The sequence below is a fragment of the Penicillium diatomitis genome (assembly GCF_028827545.1).
Source record: "Penicillium diatomitis strain IBT 30728 chromosome Unknown utg000001l_segment0_segment0, whole genome shotgun sequence".
In the NCBI taxonomy this organism is placed as follows: Eukaryota; Fungi; Ascomycota; class Eurotiomycetes; order Eurotiales; family Aspergillaceae; genus Penicillium; species Penicillium diatomitis.
Window position 1 is genome coordinate 2696909 of NW_026623173.1, and position 23618 is coordinate 2720526.

The 23618-nt window shown below is 51.2% G+C and overlaps 7 protein-coding genes across 7 annotated transcripts; 3 read left to right on the forward strand and 4 right to left on the reverse strand.

Annotated features, from left to right (window-relative positions):
- Positions 1 to 1327: 1327 nt before the first annotated feature.
- Positions 1328 to 3855, forward strand: N7539_000745 (putative JmjC domain protein; the record flags this gene model as incomplete). The annotated part of the gene is made up of 2 exons (XM_056930349.1): positions 1328 to 1592; positions 1715 to 3855. 2 exons carry the CDS (start codon positions 1328 to 1330, stop codon positions 3853 to 3855), a joined length of 2406 nt encoding a protein of 801 aa, XP_056794642.1.
- Positions 3856 to 4311: 456 nt separating this feature from the next.
- On the reverse strand, positions 4312 to 5196 carry N7539_000746 (uncharacterized protein; the record flags this gene model as incomplete). Its single annotated transcript, XM_056930350.1, has 3 exons — positions 4312 to 4406; positions 4489 to 4825; positions 5056 to 5196. 3 exons carry the CDS (start codon positions 5194 to 5196, stop codon positions 4312 to 4314), a joined length of 573 nt encoding a protein of 190 aa, XP_056794643.1.
- A 471-nt stretch (positions 5197 to 5667) lies between these two features.
- On the forward strand, positions 5668 to 6344 carry N7539_000747 (cytochrome c oxidase assembly factor 1 family protein; the record flags this gene model as incomplete). Its single annotated transcript, XM_056930351.1, has 2 exons — positions 5668 to 6180; positions 6255 to 6344. The coding sequence occupies 2 exons, from the start codon at positions 5668 to 5670 to the stop codon at positions 6342 to 6344; spliced, it is 603 nt and encodes a 200-aa protein (XP_056794644.1).
- A 533-nt stretch (positions 6345 to 6877) lies between these two features.
- Positions 6878 to 7858, reverse strand: N7539_000748 (mitochondrial 54S ribosomal protein uL3m; the record flags this gene model as incomplete). The annotated part of the gene is made up of 1 exon (XM_056930352.1): positions 6878 to 7858. The coding sequence occupies one exon, from the start codon at positions 7856 to 7858 to the stop codon at positions 6878 to 6880; it is 981 nt and encodes a 326-aa protein (XP_056794645.1).
- Positions 7859 to 9122: 1264 nt separating this feature from the next.
- On the forward strand, positions 9123 to 9948 carry N7539_000749 (uncharacterized protein; the record flags this gene model as incomplete). Its single annotated transcript, XM_056930353.1, has 2 exons — positions 9123 to 9726; positions 9797 to 9948. The coding sequence occupies 2 exons, from the start codon at positions 9123 to 9125 to the stop codon at positions 9946 to 9948; spliced, it is 756 nt and encodes a 251-aa protein (XP_056794646.1).
- A 1600-nt stretch (positions 9949 to 11548) lies between these two features.
- On the reverse strand, positions 11549 to 15194 carry phoC (uncharacterized protein; the record flags this gene model as incomplete). The annotated part of the gene is made up of 6 exons (XM_056930354.1): positions 11549 to 11764; positions 11836 to 12005; positions 12102 to 14550; positions 14624 to 14704; positions 14768 to 14896; positions 15039 to 15194. 6 exons carry the CDS (start codon positions 15192 to 15194, stop codon positions 11549 to 11551), a joined length of 3201 nt encoding a protein of 1066 aa, XP_056794647.1.
- Positions 15195 to 21913: 6719 nt separating this feature from the next.
- N7539_000751 (uncharacterized protein) lies at positions 21914 to 23188 on the reverse strand (the record flags this gene model as incomplete). Its single annotated transcript, XM_056930355.1, has 1 exon — positions 21914 to 23188. One exon carries the CDS (start codon positions 23186 to 23188, stop codon positions 21914 to 21916), a length of 1275 nt encoding a protein of 424 aa, XP_056794648.1.
- Positions 23189 to 23618: the final 430 nt, after the last annotated feature.

A 23618-nucleotide genomic window follows, 5' to 3' on the forward strand; every position in this document is an offset into this window, starting at 1 on the left:
GTGAGAATCGACGAGTCGCTATTGATGCATGCTTGCGCGGCCAGACCAGACGAGACAGTTGTGGAACGTCGACAGACTGCGGTAGGCACGGTGTAAGAGATCCAGCAGAGGGACAATGGATCGGTCTCACTGCGAACGAGGCTGTCAGGTCACGGAAAAAGAATCACATCGACCTGATTCTGTATGCAGGACTGTCGGTGGGACGGACATGAACTTCGATCCGCGACTTCACAGAGAGTCTTCCAAAGTTCCAAGTGGATTCCAACCGTCGGCCAAAAATCCGATCCGCAGTCTAAACCGTTCTGGGGCGGAAGGACTCTCATCAGGGACAATTTCGGGGCAAGTCTACCCACCGTCACCCACGACATAAGTACTTACTAAGTACTACTTAGTATACCAGGGATGCATCGAAGCAATAACATCAATCAATTGAACACTCCAGAGGAAGATTGACCTGCAACCGAGTAAGGACTCCCCAACCGAGTCATATCCGTGTCCAACCAGGACGTCGTCTACAGATGACCGGTGTCACGTGTGTCATTAGTAGTGGCAGCTGGAAAGTGAAGCTGGAAAGTGAAACTGGAAAGTCTCCGGGAATAGCAGGCTCACCTTATCAGCGCGAACCAGAATGCCGTGGTACTTTTGGCCGTTTGCTGTTGGGAAAAAAAAAAAAAAAAATCAAAGGCCGAGCTCTTTTCTTTGTCTCGAAGGCAACATTGCTGACGGAGGTCAGTCATTGCTTGTTCTGAATTCATATCAGGTGTGAAATAATGTATGTGTCGCAAATGAAGACTCTTCGTCAGTCATCAACTCCTAAACTTCCCTGAGTTCATTTCTCCAGTCGCCATTCGAAGCGGTCTCCGTACTGGTTCCGCGCGACGCGACTCTTCCGCCCCGCTGGAAATCCTCCAGGTGCATCTGCAAGAAGTCCTCGACCTTCATTTCTCAGCCATACTACACCTCGAGCGATTTTCTTCTTCCTCCTTAAGCGAGTATTCATATTGATCTCCACTCCTTGCGTTTTGATCACGGAGTGATTTCTCGTTCAGCCGACCGTTTCCCCTCGGCGCGGCGTAGCAGGTGAATCAACTTCTCCCCGCATTGTCTCCAAAAATCAATCAACTGCGCAACGAAGGAATCAGCATGCGTGTCCCTTAGCGTCACCACGACAGATCTTTGGACATGTCACTCCCTAGTCCGAGTACCACAGCGCCGCGAATCCCTTGACCGACGATTCTGTCCACCTCCCATCACTCACTGAACCTGGCCGTCTCTACACACACACACACACACACACACACACACCACCTGCGTCGCTGTAGTCGACATGATTCCGCGTGCGCAGGTCGCCTTTGAGCCATTCCCACCAGACGTGGACATGCAAAAGGAGGTGGAAACGATCCCTCACTTTGAATTCGCTCAATCCATCCCCTGTGATTATCTCAACCGATTCCCCCGAGAATCCCTGGACCTTTACATTCGCACCTGGGTGGTCCAGCTGGGTCGGCCGCTCGTGGTCACGGGCTTTGATAAACTACTCGACAAGAAGGTCTTTTCGGAGAAATGGCTGATGCAAACCTATGGCAATCAAAGTGAGTGACTTCTTTCGTTCCCTCAATCCCGTATCGAGATCCAGGATATTGCCCGAGTGCCATCGCCCAAGTTGCAGGCAGGATGACAAAGCTCACACATCTCTCTTTTCCTCAATCAACAGCTTACGATGCCCGGGATCTGGGAAAGGGTAGCAATCTTCCCCTCTCGCTGGGCCACTATCTCAGGAATATGAACAAGCTCACCGACCGCATCAACGACAAAACCTTCAATCGATCCAACATCCAACGATTATACCTAAAAGATATCGATTGCCCGAAAGAATGGCATCAGTCCTTGGAGCAGTTACTTCCCTCCACCTTCTTCTACCTCAACCACGATCCTCTCACGGGACAAAATTCACCAGCCTCCTCAACTCCCGACATGCCCAAGACTCCCGATGGACAGACCGTGGCTCGAGCCGGAGATCTGATGAGCAGTCTCCCGGAGGCGATGCGGGCCCAGAATCTCATGTGCTATATCGGCCATGAGGGCACGTATACTCCAGCGCACCAGGAAATGTGTGCCAGTCTTGGTCAGAATTTGATGGTGGAGGCGACGGACGGGTCGGTGGAAAACGGCCAGCCCACGCGACCGGGCTCGTCCATCTGGCTCATGACTGAGACCAAGGATCGTCACATCGTGTCCGAGTACTGGCTGTCGATGCTCGGTCATGATCTCGACCTGGAAAACCATTTTGCATCCCTGCAAGCCTGGAGAAATGCACCCTTCAAGACATATGTGGTCGAACAAAAACCGGGGGATCTCATTCTGGTGCCTCCGCTGGCTGCCCATCAGGTGTGGAATCGCGGTACGAGGACGATGAAAGTTGCCTGGAACCGAACCACAGTGGACACGCTCGAGGCTGCGTTTGACGAGGCGCTGAGCCATGCGCGTATGATCTGCCGTGACGAACAATACAAGAACAAAGCGATTGTGTATTACACCCTGGAGCGGTATTCGGAACTGCTATGCAAGGCTCCCGCCAATTCCTCACACCCCGAAATACAGATGCTGCGGGAGGATTTTCGCCGCCTGTTTTACCTCTACTCTGACATTCTCCTGTCCGAAGGCTTTTCGAAAAACGCACCACCGGCCAAGGAGATTGACTTTGAAAAGTTCGAGAGCAACATCACATGCTCCTACTGCCGATGCAATATCTTCAATCGATTCTTGACATGCCCATGGTGCGTCGGAGAGGGCAACGAGACGTATGACATTTGCATGGACTGCTATGTCCTCGGTCGAAGTTGTCAATGCGTTTCCAAATTGAAATGGGTCGAGCAATTCCCTTGGGAACAACTAACCGGTCGATACGAGACCTGGCGGCGGCAGATTGTCGAATGGACGTCCGGTTCAAATGCGAAGCAAAGAAAACCTCCGACCTTACTGGTGGCTCGGTCTGAACTTGGACGCAAGTCTCTCGCGGAGATATGCCAAGAGCAACTTCGCGCTCGACCATGGGTCGATCATAAGAATCCACCCGCCGTCACTCGAGTCGCCACCCACAGTGATGAAGAGGAGGGGGACAATAGTGAAGCTCGCGCTCGCAAGAAACGCAAATCCAACGGCAATAAGCCCGCGCCCGGTAAAGCCCGATGCCACATGTGCCGATCCCAAGAGGAAGTGTGGAAACTGGCATCGTGCGAAAAGTGCAAGTTACATTACTGCTATAGCAGTCTTTTCCGATCTTTTGACATGCTTCCACTTGACGCGATGCAGCGTCCCCACTGGCTGTGCCCCAGATGTCGCGGCATATGCAATTGTGCCGCCTGCCGCCACGACGAGACCATGACGCCTTACAAACCTTTTAATATTCTCATGGGCCATGATACGCAGAAGATTGCGGACCCTCGCAGTATTGAGTCCCTGGTCAATATGCGCCTGTCCAATCTGGCCCTGCTGAAGACCTTTGGAGATGATAATGCCGAAAGATTGGAACGTTTACAACATGACGAGACACAGCGATCGGACGCATCCCTTGTAGAGCAGGAGATTCGCTCGGATTTGGAAGCGTTACAAACGGGGTCCGTTCATGACATTCAGGATGCTGGAGACATGCCATTGCCTGCACAGAGAGAACAAGGCAATGGCACAGAACCTCATCCGCCTCACACAGGGGATGGGGCCTTGGATGCGCAACCTCGGCCACCGGGGGCTATTCCCATCGATCCGGCGCTGGAGCTTGATGGATCATGGATGGACCTAAGCGGGTTCGGCGAAGACTTTTTTGAACAAGCTGCAAATGCCATTGGGTTTGGGTGAGAGTTGGGGGGGGGGGGGGGGGGGGGGGTTGAGTTTCGACTGCTGTCGGGATGCACGGAGAAGAACAGAGGCGAACAACAGGAAACAGGTTGTCGCCAATTCCTGCTTAAGGACTATGATGTCGACTGGCTTCCCGACTGAAGGGACCTTGTTCACAGACACTTCCAATTACATTGCCTACTCGATTCCTGTTCGGCTCCTCACCCATACCCATCGATGGGCAATTCACGAAGATAATGAATAATGGATAATCGACTCTTCTTATACATTCTTTCACGTCTTCCACGTTCTCTAAATATCTTCAACGTCAATGTATTCAGGACAGCCATTTCCATGTCCCGCCGGATATGGAACCAACGAACGACGGAGCATAAAATTACAGACTTGATGTAAGTTAGTACTATTGAAACATCTCAGGGATTCAACTCGCACATCTCAGCCACAAAAGCAACTCCCCTAAGCACCTTTATACCCATACTGCAACTGCTTCAACGTCGAAATATCCACGGAGAGCATCGTCCGTTGCGCAATCAACACGACACCCAACAACACTATCTCGAAAAGAAAAACAATATTAGTAAATCGCGATCTCGTACAAAATATTGCATCCCAGAATGATTCCTTCAAACTCACCCCCCGGGATAAAAAACAACATCCCTATCCCCATACCGGCTCCAGCTCCAGCTCCAGTTCCAGCACCCCTCATCGCCCACCCCGAACCCCCCAATACGAGCACGAGGAGCGCATTCCCCGGGACAAGCGCCGCGTGGATTCGATCTCTGCGCTGCGTGGAGGCAGTCACCGCTCTTTTGCCCTTGTGGTCTGGGCGTAGGGGGGCCAGACGCATTGTGTATGCGGATGTTAGGAGGGAGAGGATGCTGAGGATGGAGAGGAGGGCCATGGATGAGGATGAGAAGAGAGTGAAGAGGAAGGGGAGGGTGGCGAGGAGGGGGATCGTTGTGAATATTAGCTGTTTGAGTCAAGAGTTAGTTTGGTTATAGGATGGAGATGATAGCAAATGGAGACCATCGTATAGAAAGATGACATATTGTATGAATATAATCGAGAGAAGTCAAGGGGGAGTGATAAGAGTAGGAGATATAGTAAGAAGACAGTAAACAAATAAAAGAGACAAGATCGAATCGGTGTAAATAATCAGTCGTATTCTGCTTCAGAATCCTATGCTATACATGAACTTACATGATATTGAGCGTTTCGGGTATCATTTTGACGCTGCAACTGCTCGATGAGTTGTTCTTGTTGTTGTTCGTCGAGATGGTCCTGATCGTCATCCAGATCATCTGGATATCGAAATGCGTTGCGAAGGCGTACAGCCGCCATAGTTCGGGTTCCAGTGCACTGTCTTACTTCGACCGAAACTAGGAAACGATACCCAATAACAATATAGGTCAAGCCAAATAATAGCAGTGCTTGAAGCACAAGAAGTAAGAGAAGTTCTAGCTTGCTGTTAAGAGAGTAAGAAACAATAAAGGAAAAGCACAAGACGAATGACCGTCAACAGTTGTTCCAATAATTCACCAGTTACTTGATCAAGTGACCCCGCCAGAAAAAAAGGGAAGCCGAACTGGCCGATGTTTGTTCCGTTTGCCTCTTTTGTTCCCATTTCTGCCCACTAAAGCTCCTCCGCGCATCGCGACTGCTCGAGTCGGACGTTATCAACCCACCTGTGGACAGACGAAGTGATTCAATTCCGAATCCGCAAGTCCTATCGACATTGGAATTCTCTTTCCTGGACCTTTCGTAACCCACACTCAGAGTAGAGGGACCATCAGCCCTACCAACTCTTCCACAATGCTCCTCCGAACCTCTCTCTCCAAACGACCTCAATCCATCAACTCGCTCCTCCGCAATCATCAAACATGCTCCAACACAAGCACAGTCACCACATCACGCACAACACTCCCCAAACAACCCCGACGCACCCTGATTCCTGCGCCCGGCCCCAACACCGGCCCCATCCTCGAACGCCGCGCCGACCGCGAACTGCCCGAGATCCAAAGTAACCGGGGCTGGCTCAAGACCATCCCCATCTTCGTGGTCACCGTCGGCGCGGCCATGCTCGGAATCTTCAACTATCAAAAATCCACGTCGAGCGTGGTGAGCAGTACGCTGTATGCGCTGCGCACGTCACCGCAGGCGCGAGAGATTCTGGGCGATGAGATTTATTTCGCGCAGCAGATTCCTTGGATTAGTGGGGAGATGAATCAGTTGCACGGACGGATTGATATTTCGTTTTGGGTCAAGGGGACGAAGGGTCAGGGGAAGATGCGGTTTAAGAGTGTGAGGCCAGATCGGATGAGTTATGTGAGTTTGAGCCCTTCCCCTTCTCTTTATATTTTCATGGAGACTGACATTTTTTTTCTTCTTTCTGAATCCAGTTCCGAACGGAAGAATGGAGCCTGGAGACCGAGGATGGAACGGTGGTGCAATTGCTTGACAGTGATACGGATCCATTCCGTAAGGAGTAGAGAAGCGCCGATGGTGTGAGAGACAATGAACGTTTCGAGTATGAGATGGAAGGAGATTTAGGGGAACGAGTAGCAGAGAACGGAACTGGAGGAATGTGGATCAATTGTACAATTAGACACTTGCGCATGGGATATGGCGTTTTTTTGGCAAGGAATATCTTGATCGTTGAGCAAACTGAAACTGCTCTCGTTCTCAAGCTTCTTTTTCCGGTTCCAGTTGGATTCGTGAGAGTGACCGCCAAGTGTTGATCGTGGTCCGAAGTGTTACAAAAGATATCCAAGGTGGAGAGGGAAACAAGCCCGCAAGAAGAAGAAGAAGAACCGAGGAAAGGAAAAGAATGGATATCATTGGAATGTATCATATCATATACAAACGCCGCTCAAGAAAAAAAAATGGTGTAGTGATCCTGCTGGAAGAAATATAATGTAGCAGTGGTAGTAATACAAGCGTCTTCATCTCTCGTCCACTTCCCCCCAAAGACACTGAATTTTTCGAAAACGAGCACTTCGCATCTCCTGCGTCTGATCACCGATCAAGCCGCAGTGGCAGTGGCAGTGGCAGCGGGGGTCGAGGCCACCTCGGGCCAGGGCTTCTTGATGGCGTCCTGAATGCGCACAACGCAGCCCTTGGGACCACTCACGGCACCTGTCGGAGGATCAACAATCAGTAAATGGCAATTTGAGGATTGAGATGTCAAGAATGCTGTCATATACTCACCACTCACAACCACGATGCCCGACTCAGCATCCACCTTGAGAATCTTCAAGTTCTGAACCGTGTTTTGCGTATTTCCCATGTTTCCCGCCATCTTCTTGCCGGGATACACACGCGAACCACCACCCTGACTGGGACCCGCCGAACCCATTGAACGATGCGTCAAACTCACACCGTGACTGCGATCCTGACCGTGGAATCCATGGCGCTTCATCACACCCGCAAAGCCCTTACCCTTGGTGTTGGACCGCGCATCCACATACTGACCCTCTTGGAACCACGAGGCCGGAATGCTCTCGCCGACAGGGAGTAGACCCGACTCATCCTTGACCCGGAACTCGAACACGTGCCGTTTGGGCGATAGGCCCTGAGCCGAGAAGTGGCCCAGCAGGGAATTAGGCATGTTACGCGGGTGTTTCCAGCCAGCGCCAACTTGCACGGCGTAGTACCCATGTTTCTCGCGAGTCTTATGGGAGACCACCTCGACTCGATCGAGTTGGAGGACGGTGCAGGGGATGCGTTTGCCGGTCTCGGTGTCGAAGATGGCGGTCATGCCCTTTTTGATTCCGATGGCGCCCGTTCGGAGCGGGAGCGAGAAGGCCTTGCGACGGAGCGCTGCCGTGGAGGTGGACTCCAGCACGGGCAGACCGGGGTGATTGTTGAAGCGGCTGGGCTTGGGCGGGTTGAGCGATCGGATACCGAAGTTGCGGATGGAGATTTGAGGGATGGTCAATGGGATCTCCCAAAGACCCAATGATTGGGATAGCTGGGCGAGCTTCCCAGAGAGACGAGGAGCCATGGCGTTGAGGGTGAGGTGTGTCGCTCACTCTCTTGCCGTTGGTATATGCGGAGGCAACAGAGAGAGAAAGAACTTGGGTGAGAGGTCCGACACGCCGGAGAATGGCCGATGTTGGTTCGTGAAGTTTTCGGGGACCTCACCTCAGCCGGGGCCGTGGTTGGCTGAGGTAAGCATCGACCGCCTGCAGATCCACGACGCGATGTACAATCATACATGCTACATAGTTACGACATGGTACATACATGAAGTCTGCTACTCATTCGAGATCAGTTCGATCCGAGAATGAATTGACCTGAAAAAGCGAATGCATCAACCATTTTAGGGGGGGGGGGGGTTTCATGTTTCTCGGAGCCTATATATGGTCACTTCCTCCTGATGTATGTCTGCTGTTGTGTGGAGAAGGATCCAACTTTCAAGCATTTGAATCAGGACGAATGGTCGATCAATCGAATATGTAGACACCAAACTCAAGTTACTGTGCCCACCTGCATCGCTAACCAAAAAAATCTGTCTGGGAACCATGTCAACAAATCCTCGTTGAGAAGTGATAGTCGCCAACAGGAAATCCATATCATATGGGACTAAAATGGTAGGTGATCGAAGCTCCGTGTCACTCAGACAGTTGTAGATCATTCAAGTTAACTAGGGAGCTCTTGACTGAGGAACATACTGACCACGGACATACAAAAGAGTTGTTACAATATATCCAAAATACCCGCCCCAGGTTCATCATGCGTCCAATTGAGTCAAGAATATCCCTTTATACACCTATGTACTTCATCAAGCATGATTCATCAAGTAAAGTACCTTACCCTCGTACGCCTGCTGTTATCGCCCGGTCCGGAACTGCGGCGCCCGAACTGGCTCCGATAAGTCCGAAAAAAAACGGAACGCAAAAGAAACATCCAGACCCGATCAACAGCGAACTCTTAATTCCGACACGGTTTCTGACGGGACGTCCTTCAAACAAGACCCCTCTCAGACAGACTTCTGTACGAAGAACCTGCCATCTGACTGTTGTCACTTGTTACTACATAAGTTCACCCGCTTGCGACACTGGAATCATTTGAGTGAAATGGTGAGATCGTGATACGAACGAAAATACCCACCTCCGTCCCAAAGTCACGAGTTCAAGCCTACCCACTCTGTGCTTTGTATCCGCTTTCTTCTTCCTCCGTCTCACGGGTTTCTTTTCTTCTCTACGGTCAATTGCAAACTTTCACACCTTCCACAGAGAGAAGACTATACTTCAGTGGGCATCATCATGAGTCGTGCATCTCCTGCCCTGCTCTCACGCTGGCTCGCGCAACCAACGGAGCTTCTCTTCCCTCGGCTCCTCCGATCGCAACAACGACAACTACCAAGCCGACGATTCCTCACCCTGCAATCTCGATCAAGTCAAGCTAGGAAACCCAAGACCGTTCTCAATGATAGATCTGCCACATCCTCATCATCCTCATCATCTCTCGCATCCTCTACCTCCAGATTCTGCCGCGCCCAACGGCGCTTCAACTCGACCAAATCATCCACCCCCGGCCCCTCTTCCTCGCAGGCGCAATCGCAAGCGCAAAAACAAGCACCCCAGGGCCTCTCTCAACGTCTGCGCACATTATCCCGTGAATACGGCTGGGCCGCGCTGGGTGTATACCTGGGTCTCTCGGCGCTGGACTTTCCCGTGTGTTTTGTCGCGGTGCAATTACTTGGTGTCGATCGCATAGGACATTGGGAACATGTGATTGTGTCCTCGGTCAAAAATGCCGTGCATTCTATGTGGCCGTCGACTTGGTCGCAGTCGCGTAAGGGCGAGGCCCATGATGGGAAGAGAGATGAGGAGGGTGGTGAAGAGAGTGAGAGCCAGAATAAAGCTAGTACGTTATCCTTTCTCCATGCTCTCAAATCCCTTGTCTTGCTAACGCGCCTTTCTTCTCCTTTGAACAGGCATCTGGACTCAATTAGCTCTGGCATATGCCGTTCACAAGAGCTTGATCTTCATTCGAGTTCCCTTGACCGCGGCCGCGACGCCCAAGATTGTCAAGGTCCTGCGCCGGTGGGGCTGGGATATCGGTAAGCGCAAGCCTAAGAGCACCTAGACAGTTGTTTCCAACTCATCTAGGCTAGCGGCCTTTCGACTGTCGAGGTTTGAGGCTGGACATGTTATCTGAAAAGGAGCGAAAAAGCGTTCGGTGACCCGATATTCTGGCCATGTTCTACGTCAAAAGACCTCGGAAGACATTCTCGCTCTATACCGCATACTGCTCCATTCGGCCTTTTCTTTCCTTGAACGATCATTGCGGCTTTCGAATCGTCCTAGCCCCCGGTCCCATCTGAGACACGTCTTCATCTTGATTTCTCGAATATAACAATTTTCCCTTCCCTGGAGCTCGGTGAGAAAGACCAGAGGACCATCTCATGCAGCTACTGGAACCCTAAATACCTGGTCATTCCTCCCTCCATGATTCCTCATCCGTGTCCATCGAACGACAACCGCAGAAAGCGTTGAACTTGACACTCTCCTCCCCCATGTATTTCTCCTTCTTAAGCCCGATCTTCCCCCTTCTGTCCTGTATACTACTCGGCGTCTTGTTCAGCTATCGCTCGGTCCATGATCTTCCTTCCACCCAACCCGAGCACACTTTCTTCGAATCGGATTCCAGCAACTAGACATAGACGGGCGCAGCTCCCTACCAACCGTCCTATCCCTTCCAATCAGCGCTAATATCAACATTCCTAATAATATTGACCTCCTGCATCACTAACAACACATGCATACTTGACTCCCCCATCTTTGGTCCTCTCACTAAGCAAAGGTGCCGTCCCGTGTCTGATACCTTGATATGGAGCATAGAGCATGGACTATAGACTTTCCCCGAATTTCAACGGCACGACAAGCACCGGACAGTGTACACAACTACAAACCCCATAAGCGTACAACCCGCAGCCAAGGACTATTCCCGGAGCATCCACTTTACACCGAGACAGAGCGCAAAACCGCAAATTCAACGTACCCCGCCATGCAAAATGGAGAGAGGAAAAGAAACCGGGAGAAGGTCTTACAAAGGGCCCTCGGCACGGAAGCGTAGGTCTTACTTCTGGGTTTATCCTTTTAAACAGGATTTTTCGGTGATGCGAGTTTGGATTCTATCTCTCGTAGAGGACAAAAGGAGTTCGAAGGAAGAGAGGATTCGGTTGAAGTTTTTGATATTCGAATGGATGTACACGGTCACTACTATCTCATGAGAGAAAGTAAGGGACATTTAAAGGGGTCTTTGGTAAAATTTACCTCTGATGCTGGAAAGATTCCAATGGAGTAGATCAAAGACACATGATGCGGAGGAATCTAGAAAGTAAAACTCGGGTATGAAACCAGTGTGACTCCAGCCGTCCAGCATGATTTTGATTGCCACAGGCAAGGCATTCCACACATACGTACGTAACATTCGTCTCGATTTTGGCCGACGGGGTTTAAAGGTGTAGTAATAATGGCCGGCGAGCTCGACCGTACAGAAGATGAATCAGAAAAGGAAGATGTAGTGCATAGCAGAAACCTTCTCAGAGGAATACACTGGACAGAACTTGAGGAGGGGGTTTAGAAGAGAGAGATTAGGAAAGAAAAAAGCAAGCTCGGTGGCATCGGCATCAGCACCAGTCAAAAAAAAAAAAAAGAACAGACCCTGGGCCCAGAACTCCTCATTACATGTCGATCATATCGTTGAATCGTAGCACGCCGTTGGCTTTCATAACACCGTTCACTCCATCGGGCATGCGATACGCCCATTCCGCGACACCCATGGCGTTGGCAGAGGCAAGAGCGTCACTGCGATCAGGTTGTCCCGTCTCGTCGGATGTATCGGCCACCAGAACCAGACCGAGTTCCTTGATGGTCTCCACCAGAGCCGGGACAACATTCTAGGAAGAAAAGGCATGTCAGCATCACAGACATTATGAGTTTATCGTCAGGGTAGGCAACTGTCACATACCAAGAGACTGGATCGGCAAATCAAGCCCATAAAGTTATTACTTTGCGCAATACGGGCTGATTCCTTGATGGACATGGAAGCTCGACCACTACTCTTCACATGAGGCATGGCGTCAACATTCGCGGCAAGATCCCGAATCTGACCAAGATCGTTACAAAGCAAGACAGGATCTTGTGAACGTAGAGAAAAAAAAATATCACACAAATTAGCCAATCGAGTTCTAGCGTCGAGAAATTGTAGTTGACATGGGGGGGCGGGAAACTCACAGTTGGGCTGCTTCCAATTCAAAGCTGTGCAGATATTCGCGTTGTAAGAGGTGAACACCACCGATCGCATAAAGTCAGGACTCCTCTCCCTCGCAACACGAGCATGATCGAATACATCGGTGAGAATGGCATCGGCAAAGCTGTTGACATCAGTCAACGAAGTCATCGCCAAGGCCTTTTCCTCGACGCTGGAGGGATAGAGAATCGAGAGGTTGACGTTCAGGTCAATCGGGAGTTGTTGTAGAACCTCTCGCAGAGACATAAAGGACGTCGCAAGAAGGCGATGCGTTTGCGACATGTCGTGGACTTCCTGCGTGGCTAAAAATCGGAGAACCTCCACACGGTTGATGCCTCGCTCGGCACCGATTGTCTGGAACTGGGCGTACGACAATTGGCATACGGGTATCTCGATTCCGTGGTGATTGATCATGAATTGGGGATAGAGAACAGGGACGCGGTCTCGAGTGAGTTGTACAAAGAGCTGTACATAATCTCCCGACAAACTTGAACCAGTGACAAGGCCGCTGTGTTCAGAATCAATTGCGCTGGTTGCCTTCCAATACGTCGCAAAGTGAGTGATTTCCAAAGGATCACCGTGGTACGGCTTGATGACTTGGAAGTTGAATCGTAGTTGACCAATCGAACGAAGACGCGGGTCAAAGAGAGGTAGACAAGATGATCCGGTGCTGGATTTCTCGGCTGCAAATATCACCGGCAACGCCACGCTCTTGGCAATGACCTTGGAACCAAAGGTTGGGAAGATTTCAAAGTCCACGGCGAAAGTGTCCAAGTTGTCCACATGGAAGGATATCGTCCGGGAGTCATCCTGAATCGGAAGGACAATTGTGCGAGGAATCAAATCAGAGATTTTGGAGGAGATCGTCAAACGAGCGGCAGGGTGACGTCCAGCCTGGTCAAAGGCAATAGAGCCCACGTTGCCCTGATCGAAGAGGAGTTGCACAAAGACCTTCTTGTCCAGGAAATTGTGACCGTATCTTCGAAGAGGGATGATGGGCGGAGGTAGTTCCAAGTCGGGAATGCCATCGGCAATGTCCATCTCAGCAGAGCTGGTCCGGCGCGTCATGCCCGAATCCTCCATGAGTCCAGCCTCTTGGAAGGTGACTCCGTTCAGAAGATCCATAGGTCGAGTAGGGATCTGTTGCGACGGCTGCGCCCAGAGCAGCAACATGCACTCCAAATGGCCCTCCCATGCAGCATAGTACATGGCCGACAAGCCCTTCTCATCCACCACCTGTGAGTTGACACCGGCCTCGAGAAGCGTTCGCAAACAGGGGACACAGCCTTCACTTGCGGCGTGGAACAGCGGGGTCCACTGGTACAACTTGTCTTTTTGGTCGAGATCAGCACCATGCTGCTTCAACAGGAGTAGCAGATCGGGGGACTGGGAGGCACGAGCCACCATATGTTGTGGGTAAAGACCCTCAGCGTCGGGCAGCAGGCGAGCATTTCGTTCCAACAACATTCTCACAATGGCGAGTGAGCCATGCTGACAGGCCAAGTTCAGCGGGATGTGGTCTGACTCTGAGGCGGGATCGATGCGAGCATTACTCTGCAAGACTTGCTCGGCGCAGGCCAATTGACCCTTGACGATGCTGTGAATCAACGGGGTGAAATTATCGTGATCCATCACGTCCACCGTCAGCGGGCCGGCCGCCAGCAGCTCCCGCACCATATCCACACGACCGTGCATACACGCGTAATGGAGGGGAATTCGACCATACACGTCAGACAAGGAGAAATCCACTCCTGCGGCCAGTCCGGCCTTGAAGACGTAGTCCCGGCCGGAAATCGCAGCTTCATGGAGACAATTCCGCTCATTGATGTCATCCTCGGCCTGAATATCGACCAGTCCGCTTTCCAGAAGCAGGCCGAGCACTTCGTCTGCCGAGCTATTGATCGCGTTCAAGAAGGTCCTCGTCGCCCGTTCGCGAGCATCGGGGTGCGAGGATAGCTTGGCCACCCACTCTCGAAGCGTTTGCAGGTTCCCCAAGGACGCCGATTGCAAGACTTGCAAATCCAATTCCTCTTCGTCGGTGCCAGCGGGGCCCATGGATCGCTCAACCGGCCTGGACGTATCAAACTGTAGATTCTCCCCTTCCGCCCAAGCCTCCAGCTCCAGGCGGGCCGTTGTGGCTCGATCGGACAGATCTCGAAGCACTTCCCGGTTGAAGCATGGCTGCACCTCCACCGCTCGATGCAGGTAGAGCTCCTTCATGCGTGATTTTGAGGTTTTGTCCCATTTCTTGAGAATCTTGGACATGGCCGTCTCGTTGATCTCGACGAATTGCTGCAACTTGTTCAAGTCGCCGTCAAACTGTAGGAAGCCTTCAAACAGCGCAACGAAATTTGAAGAGGCTTTGGAGTTGGAGACGGTTCGCGATTGGATGACACGCTTCTTGTCGACGAGGGTTTTCAACCGTAGGGAGAACTAGCAAAACAATTGGGTCAGCATGTCTGCCGGAGCCACTTGCTTTGTGAAGAAGATCAGTGTCCAGGCTCACCTCTGATTCTTTCTGAAGGTAGAAAGCATTGACTTTTTCGATTTCGCGTTCCTGTCGGGGGAGAATCCCTGTCAGCAGCCACTCGAGGATGTAGACAGACCTCCAGTTCCAGACCTCCACATATCATGTTGCGCCGTGACTTACCAAACGGAAGAAGAAGACTTCCTTGTTGGCGCGAAGGGCCGCCTGCGGATCAAGCGTGCCATCTTGGGCAATCTCTTCGGCCGTTCGCTGTGCGGGGATGGTGGGTGTGGCGCTGAGTTGTTTGATAAGCTAGAAGAGCAAGTCCGATCAGCATTGAGTTCCTCCGAAGCAAAATTTGCGTCCGGCCAGCGTCGGGTCATCATGCTCTCTCTCCCTCTCCCTCCCTCTGCTGTGTCCGGTCCCATTGGTCTCGCCGAGAAGCACATCGCACCTTTTTCAGCGCCTTGTAGTTGACGAAACTGGCCGCATATTCCGGTAGATCAAGCTGTCGACGCTGGATTTGTTTACCAAACTTCCTGTGGTGCGAAAGAAAAGGGCGAACAAATAAAGTCAGTGACTGGACCCTTTCCAAACCGAACATGAACATGGAGTGGGCATGATGCGCCAGGGAGATACCAAGTCTTACATCTTCACAGGCGCACGGCTCTCACGCTCGGGATCAGAGAGACGCGCACTCGAGGGTTGTGTATGATGGCAGGTGTCACAACCGCCAGGTGGCCTTCTGTGTCAACTTTTCTGCGTACCGAAAGTGTTGCAAGTGCCGGATTGGGGAGAGGAGGGGAATGCGGTCGAGGAAACTTTAATTCGGCGGCGGGTCGAGCGAGCAAGTCTGATAACGGACCACGGATGGAACGTGAAAGCGCGACGGGGATCTCAGGTGAATTCCGGTGTAGATCAGGCTTTTGAGATCACAGGACAAGAGAGAGGGAGAGGGAGAGAGAGAGGGAGGGAGACAGAGGGAGAAGCTCGAGAGGAGAGGGTCTGTGGCAGGAAGCCCTTTGAAGCAGGCCGGAGGGAGAGGGGTGGCAGAGGGACTGGCCCGCAAGGACGACAGCAACAGCGCAGGACGACGATAGTGGATCCGCGGCGATGCGTCGGGAGTCGGGCCCTGGGATTGTCCCAAGTGGAGAATTGGTGGATGAGGATAATAAGAGTGGGCCAGGACAGGACAGTAGTAGTTGTCCGTCTCCTTGATTGTTGCGATCACTTGGCTGTGCAGTTTTACGAGGACTAGACTTGCGCGTCTGCACGGACGAACGATTGAATGGTCGGTGATCTCAGCGGCGGAAGAGTGCCAATATGGGTTCACAGAAAGGGTACTTTTTGGGATCAACTATAAGTGGAGCGGTCCGTTTGACCTTTGATCTCAAGAGGAAGAGCTACGGCGACAGCAATGGTTGAGCGTCTCACCGCGTAAAGACTCGTTGTAGAGAATGACCGCACTGGTAGAAGAAAGTACTGTAAGAAGGCAGGCAATGGTATTGGTATGTCTGGTCAAAACCAGTCTTGGGCCGTGGACAGTTGGATGATTTTGAGGGTTCCAGTACCAAAGATTCGACAGACGCCAGGCACTCGAGGTGGCCCGAAATCCACCTGTACAGAAAGCGCAATCCAGTCAGCGTGGCACAGCGTGTTCGCATGCCGCAGAGTCACTCGACGACTGGGTTCTGAGGGGTTCAGATTTCAGATGAGGAGGGGCGCCGGAGAAGAACTATACAGTCCATGAGTCCATACAGCAGCGCGAGTGAACCGCACGTTCAACTTCAAGCCAGCCGCAGAAGCAAGTTGAGTCGTCGAGGTTATCAGAGTGGAGCAGCGGCGGTACTGCGGGAGCGCCAATCACTGCGGGCGATCCGCCCACGTTCTGGTCGAGAGGTCCAGCTTGCAGAGGAGAAAAGGGAAGGAGAGAGAGTCAAAATGATGGAGACAGTCGAGATCTCAAAAGATCCGAGGCTGTCAGCGGAGGGGTGTGCAATGTGCATTACTCATTACTCATTACTGAGGAGTATGACGGACGACGGATGAACTAGCGCCTCCACGAGGAAAGTCAGGTGGTCAAGCACGAGGCAGGAAGAACACCAGGGCATTGTTGCTCGAACTGGTACAGTTACAATGGAGATGACATGACAATGAATGACTGCCCAGTTGATGTACACCTTTCTGGACAGAGCATGAATATCGTACACGAACAATCAATTAGACAATCGATCATAGGCAAGTGGCATCCCCCCAAAAGGGGAAATCAAACAAATTTCTACAAGAAAAAAACAAATAGAGAAGCTAACGGTCGAATGTCCCAAGCTAGTCGGAAATAGGCTTAGGTGATTTCGTGAGATGGAATAATTGATCTGTAGAAAGATTACCGAGGGCACCAAAGTACAGCACAGCAGACTAGCAGAGAGACCTGCTCGGACGGGTAAGTCACCGGATAAATCTGTACATTTATTTCCGACAGTGTAGCGTTTCGCATGGTATGGTTATTGCTTCTCGCTGTTCCGGACATTTTATACACCCAGTTTCCCATGACAAACAGCCGATCTTTACAAAAGAAACTACTTGTGAATATGCACAATCTAAGGCGTCGTCGCCGAACTTGAGGAAAATACTTTGAACCGCAAAGTTCTCCTCAAGTAGTGCACCACTACAGAGTACAGACATAAGAGTCTGGCTCAACCTGTAGCCGCGGCCATCTCCGCGGCATTAACGGTAAATGTAGTAATATGCCGATCCTACTTAGTCCGTTTTTGGCAGAAACGAAGCGAGGCATCTTGCACATTCTCTATGACGATGATGGATTTCGAGTGGGTTGAGGCTGACTGTCTACCGAAAAACACCACGGAGTCGGATCGGTGAACGCAGCTAAATAGCATGACTTTGAACTATGAGCTACGACGTGCGTGGGTCAGGTTAGCTCAACAGGACCCCCCCCCCCCCCCCCCCTTCAATCATGCACGCATTCAGATTTGTACTTTGTCCAATTTTTTCATGCTTCAATCGTCGTCCACCGACTCGGTAAGTAGTCTGACCACATTCTGTTCCATAAATTGTGGAAGATGCTCTCTGCATTCTGCAATAGTTTGGAGGCATAAGAAAGAAGACGATTGAAACCTGGCAAGCTACTTCTCAATCACTCAGTGCAAAGTGTACAGGCAACTACTAGTAACTCGTGGGTGTCACTGGCTGATGCCCTACTGGAGTATTTCCCTTGAGCCACCAACGGACCTTACTCGCAAAAGGGACACTTCCCCGGCCCTTTTCCCCAATCTCATGATTCGGTATTTACTGTGAGCATATCTCCGAAGACCAAGATCCGACTTTTTTCCCGATGCGTTCTAGTCTCTGACCGACTCGACCAGTCCTCGAGTCATTTGCCGCATCTTGGCAAGGGCTACCTGAATCTTGAATTAATCCCAGCCCCAGAGAGTGTTCACTCACGAGTCACGAGTCACCATTCACTAGTACACTACGTATTACGTAGATTTTCATCACCCTGTCTCGGCCTTCCAACCCTACGCTCGATCCTCGACGGCGTTCGTGATCCGTTCGGTACTTCTACCAGGTGCTTTGCTTCTGTCACGTTGTCAGCAATATCATCAAATTAGATAGGGTGTTTCCCATCCCCGCCTCACATCCACAAGATCGTCATGTAGCATGACTCTACCTCAGTATAAGGTAGACTATACAGTATACAGTTATACACTGATACAAATCTGCGCTACGTGCTGACTCGCGTTACTGAGCATCGCTTATTCTCGCCAGATTTGCCATTTTCGTGCTTGAGACTTCCTCGCGTACTACGCGAGGTGGGGAGATGGAAAGTTAAATTTGGCTATATTGACAGCCCTACAAGCAGTGATTATTGACTATCAGCAGATGTATAGCACACTAAGCACAGCAGTATTAAGTCTGGTACCAGGCTCTTGCCGAATACCAGCTGTCTGGTCACCAAACAGTACATGGCTACACGCGAGTCCAAATGTCAACGGCGCAGGGAAAAACGGGGATTCATCATCAATGATCAATCTAGGGGCCGCATACCGCTCCGTGCTTTTTTTATCAGATATCTCCACTATATCACTCATATTGTGAGAGCCCTCTGCTCGTGTTCCTGTGCCTGACTCTGTACTGTGCATACTGCATAGTGTATTACTATGCGGTATAGTGTATTCCGAGAATGAGAGTGCTTTAAAGCTACAGATGATCAAATCGTGCAGTTTGTGATCTGGAAACTTTCATCCACCCCAGTAGACGAGTAGAGTACCATAGATCTAGCTACCAGCTCTTGACTGATTTTCCATCAAACATCTAACATCTATTGGAAGCACAATACGAGACAAGCTTCCATGACGTCGATAGAAAAGCAAAGCCTTCTGCCAATCTTCAAGCCGTCTACGCCACTGCACCATTATCCCATCAACATACACCCTACTCCTAGTGATCGTCTCCCAGAATCCGCCTATAGACAACATTATTCGACTCGTCTTATCTTCACCCACCTTAATCGAGTCTTTATCCCACATCGCCTACCTTCCTTGCTCATTCCACCCACCTACATCCATATGAGAATAAACATTAGATAACCCGCCGTAAGCGAGGATAGACCGCTACCGCCGTACGAATCCAGTAGTTAATGGCTACATCCAGCTCAGTTAGCCCGCTTCACAAGCCATCCCACATCGACCCTCCACCATGAATACCAGACAAGCACCATTCCACACTCACAGAGTCTACACTCGCCTATAAAAACGAGCTAGAATGTCACTACACTCTACAATACTACACCGGACACCCCGGACACATACCAACAACAAACCACCTCAAATCTTCAATAGGCAAGTCCAGCCCCATTCCGCCCAAATTCACCCCCCTCCACTCCTATCTAAACCCCCCCCCCCTGCACCCGCAACAGGCCGAGACATTCTCAAATTGAGCTTAGTCGAGTCTTGGAAGGTGTTTACTTGATGTATCAGGTAAATCGTAGGTTCAAGGATACTAGGGGACAGGATGAGGAGGGGCTCACCTCAGGAAGGTGGATGGATGTACATTGTAGATGATCTGGGATTTTTCCTGTCTTGATAGAAGAAAATTTGTGTGCGTGCGTATGTACGGTGTTACGGCATCCGATTGATGACAGGATGACGGAGAAGTCGAAGACTTCGGAGTGGCCTATTCTGCTTGTAAAAAGAGACTAGAGGGGCTTCTCCCTTGGAGGTTGATTGCTCCCGCAATCCACTGGCTGTGTATGTGGCAAAGGCCCTCAAAATGACAGACTCCAGGCCACACTATTCACCGCATGTACACTAGTGTTTGCTCAGCGCATTCCTCCACAGCAGTCTCTCACAGGGTCGATCTAAATCTACTGTAACCGGCCCGCGTAGATCAGCCGCATCCTGCAGAACAGAAAGTGCCTGGCAATGAACCACTACCTACAGCACTACTACCAGGCTACTAGCTTACTAGCTAGTTCCTCATTCGCACAAAGCCTCCACTCGCCTAGACCACAGATAAACTCAGCCGCGCATTGATCAATATCGACCGATGGAGCAGATAAAGTTAGCCCTGTGCCGAAAAAGGGCAATCGGACTACGAGGCGGATCAACCAACGCCTCCCGCGACGTGAAGGGCTCGTGCGCCAGCATAAACAGGAACTGGAACATTGCACAGGGCCAGGCATGGGCAAAAGTACGGATGATCTCGATCTCAGCTCGATGATCAGAAGATTTCGAACACTGGCTCGTGCACATAAGCGTGTGTGTTCATCGCTATCCCTCTCCCATCGAGTATCCGGCGTGGTGTCATGCGCCGGTGGCAATGTGCTTCACTCCATCTACAGAAGGGAATAGGTGCACATGCTGACACGTGAAACTACCTACGACGCTTGTAACTGGGAGAAAGAGAGCCATTTATTGCGGAAAGCGTCACAAAGCGGGATACAAGTCTCCATTAGGCTATCAGAGCGAAAGACGCTTCTCTATACTTATTCTTCAGAAAACTGCAGATCTTGAAGATAACGAGAACGAACAAATCCTATTCCGAGGGACTGGACTGCAGGGTAAATCAAGCCCATTCTGAGGTCAATCCCACATACAGTAGGTACTATGGCTCTTCAGCTTCTCGCGTCAAACGTAGTAATTCGATTCCCCTCACCCCATGCAGCAGCCCTAGCTCTAGAACATAGAATCCAAGACATAGCCCTTTCTCGAATCAACTCCTCCACTTCCGAAGATATAGTTGGCTACAACTCATCCGCTTCGAGTAAGACCTAATCCCGTGAGTCTCAGGAAATAGTACAGAATGCAATCTATGCAGACGCACATCAGGCCAATACTCACTCAATCAGACATAGTCACTTAGATCGAATTTAGGACTCCGCTTGAGAATGCGAAGAACAAGCGTCAATTTCACGAAATTGATCAGACCATGCGACGCTAGGCTAGTAGGCTTGGCTGTTTCCATTGTTGGATTGGACTGTTCAGCCATTAGCCACAGGGAATCTCGAGAAACTGTCTTTCGAGAATAGGATCAACGGGCCTCCAGCCTGATACTCAAAATGTTTGAAACGTCGGCAAGCTACGAACGCTTGTGAGGTTGGGGGGGGGGGGTGGAACTACTCTTACGATGGATCAGGTCGAAGGTAAGACCGAAGTAAAGATAGTAAAGTACCAAACAGTGTCAAATGGGTCAGCATATTCAATTGCTTCAATATATTCAAAGTGAAATCAATCTTTCAGACCGTTCAAAAAAAGGCCGACGCAACGATAAAGACAGTCTGCTGCAACATCCAATCACCTCCCCCGTCTTCAATAAAGGAAATAATTGGTAATGATAAGTGACAGGGAGAATGGAAGAAACACAAGAAGACTCGTCGCGCGTCTGAGACCCAGTGACAACATGACACAGGGGGCAGAGGCAGAGAACAGAAGATGACGGATTTGACCTCCAGCGAGACGAAAATGGGGGGAAATCAGAGCTGGGAGACAAATAATTCTTTCCCTTCCCGATAAGAGAGTGGCGTGGGCAAGGATTCATGAGAGAATGAGAGGAAACCAGAATGAGGGTATGTAGGATCAAATGTGCTAAGGACAGGTCAGACAATCGCAAAACTTGTCGAAGAAATCACAGACAAGAAGAAAAAAAAATGCCAAGCTTTTTTGTGCAGTAGGCAGTCGAAGAAAGGTGAAAGAATATTGATAACAAAAAAAGGCAAAAAACCACAGCGAATGCCATCAGGTTCTGTAGACGAACAAAATGAAATGCTGCTAGTCGTGGGACGTCCGACCGCAAAATTTGAACCAAAAAAGCAATCTAGAAATTCTGAGCAATGCCGGCGTTTCCACGAGGATAAACTCCAGGATTCTCAATTCGCGTGTTACGACGAGCCTGGACGTCGCGGATCACGGGCTGATAGTCCTCGGCTCCGTAGGCACCATGATTGCTCATATCCCCGTAGTAGGGGTTATCTCCATAATAACCACCCGAGGGGTGACCCGCTGACATGTGACTCTCTTCAGATGCGTCGGACCGGTTGGCAGCCGAATATGCGGACGAGGCATTCGAAGGGCCGCGGTGAATGTCACTTGTGCGGTTGTTGGCCGCAACGGGCGCCGCTCCCAAAACACCAATGGGTTCAATCTCGCCCGATTCAGGGCGAGTGCCATCGGAGTATTGCATCGTGCCTTCGCTCGGGGTTGCGACGTGTTGGTAACCGCCGCCAGTCTCGGACATGGCCAACCCGCCAACGCCACTGGACAGGTTCGTAGAGGCCTTGCGTCCTGCAGATGTCGTTCCCCAGCCACGGTACCCAGACGTCACGTCATCCTTGGGAGCTACGGTGCCGGCAGCCAAAACACCAGGCATGTGGGGGTCATTGTCAGGGTTGTTGGGGTTGAAGCCGTACTCCTCGACCTCCTTCCGGCGTTCCTCCTCGGCGGCCTTCTTCGCCTTACGCTTACGCCAGAACCAGAGCGCCGCGAGAACGAGCAATGCCACAGAAACAACAGGGACCACAACTGCGACCGCAATTGTGCCGCCTGAGGTTAAGCCCTTGCTGCTTCCACTGTTTGAGGCGGCCAGTGCGGCTCCAGTCTCCGTGGAGCTGGCCGCAGAGGTGGTAGCGGTTCCCGTGCTGCTCGTCAGAGAGTCAGTCTGCGTCCTCGTCACCACCACGATCGTTTGTGAATTGCTCGGGTCCCCGGCAGTGGAGGTAGTAGAGGGCGCTGCATCAGTCGTTGGGTTGGTTGGAGCAACTTGATGGGTTGTTGATGTGGATGAGGGAGGGGCCGCTGTCGTTGTTTGAGGAGCGACTGTCGTTGTGCTCGTCGAGATGGTGGAGCTGGATGTGGAGGAGGTTGTGGAGGTCGAGGACGAGGAGGTCGTAGAGGTGGTTGATCTAGTCGTTGGCGCCGGGGCGGCACTGGTTGTGGTTGACGAGCTGGGTGCGGGCGGAGCGGCAGCCGTTGTCGTTGTCCCGGGCGCCGCGTTCGCTGTGGTCGTCTGTTGACCATTTGGGACGGGGACTGTGGATGAAGATTCCGCCTTGAGCGTCGTCTCGGCCTGGGCGGAGCCACCGGGAGACGACATGATGATGGGGATTGTTGAGTTGGCCACGGTGACGAGTGGAATGGTTTGTGCCAGACAGATAGAATCGAAGTTGAAAAGGAAGATTCAAACGATCTTTCGAAGAACCGCGCTCGTTTCCTCCAATGGATTTAGCCGCACGTTGGAGACAGAGAGTGGCTAAAATGCGGGTGGGCTTTGCTGTGCTGTGCCGGCAAGTACTAAAGACGGGTGCGGTTGGGGACGTGCAAAGTAGCAAAAGTCGCTCCAATGAGACCGAGAACACCAGAGAGGCAGACAATAGAGAGACGATGTAGAGAATTGGAGAAAATCACCACACGGGTCAAGAATGAGCGATACGGCGAGCCCAGACGCGTAAGACTAAGCAGAAGCGAGAGAACGAAAGAATCCTCACAGCCCAGAAGTTGAATATGGAGACGTTGGTTGTGAGCCT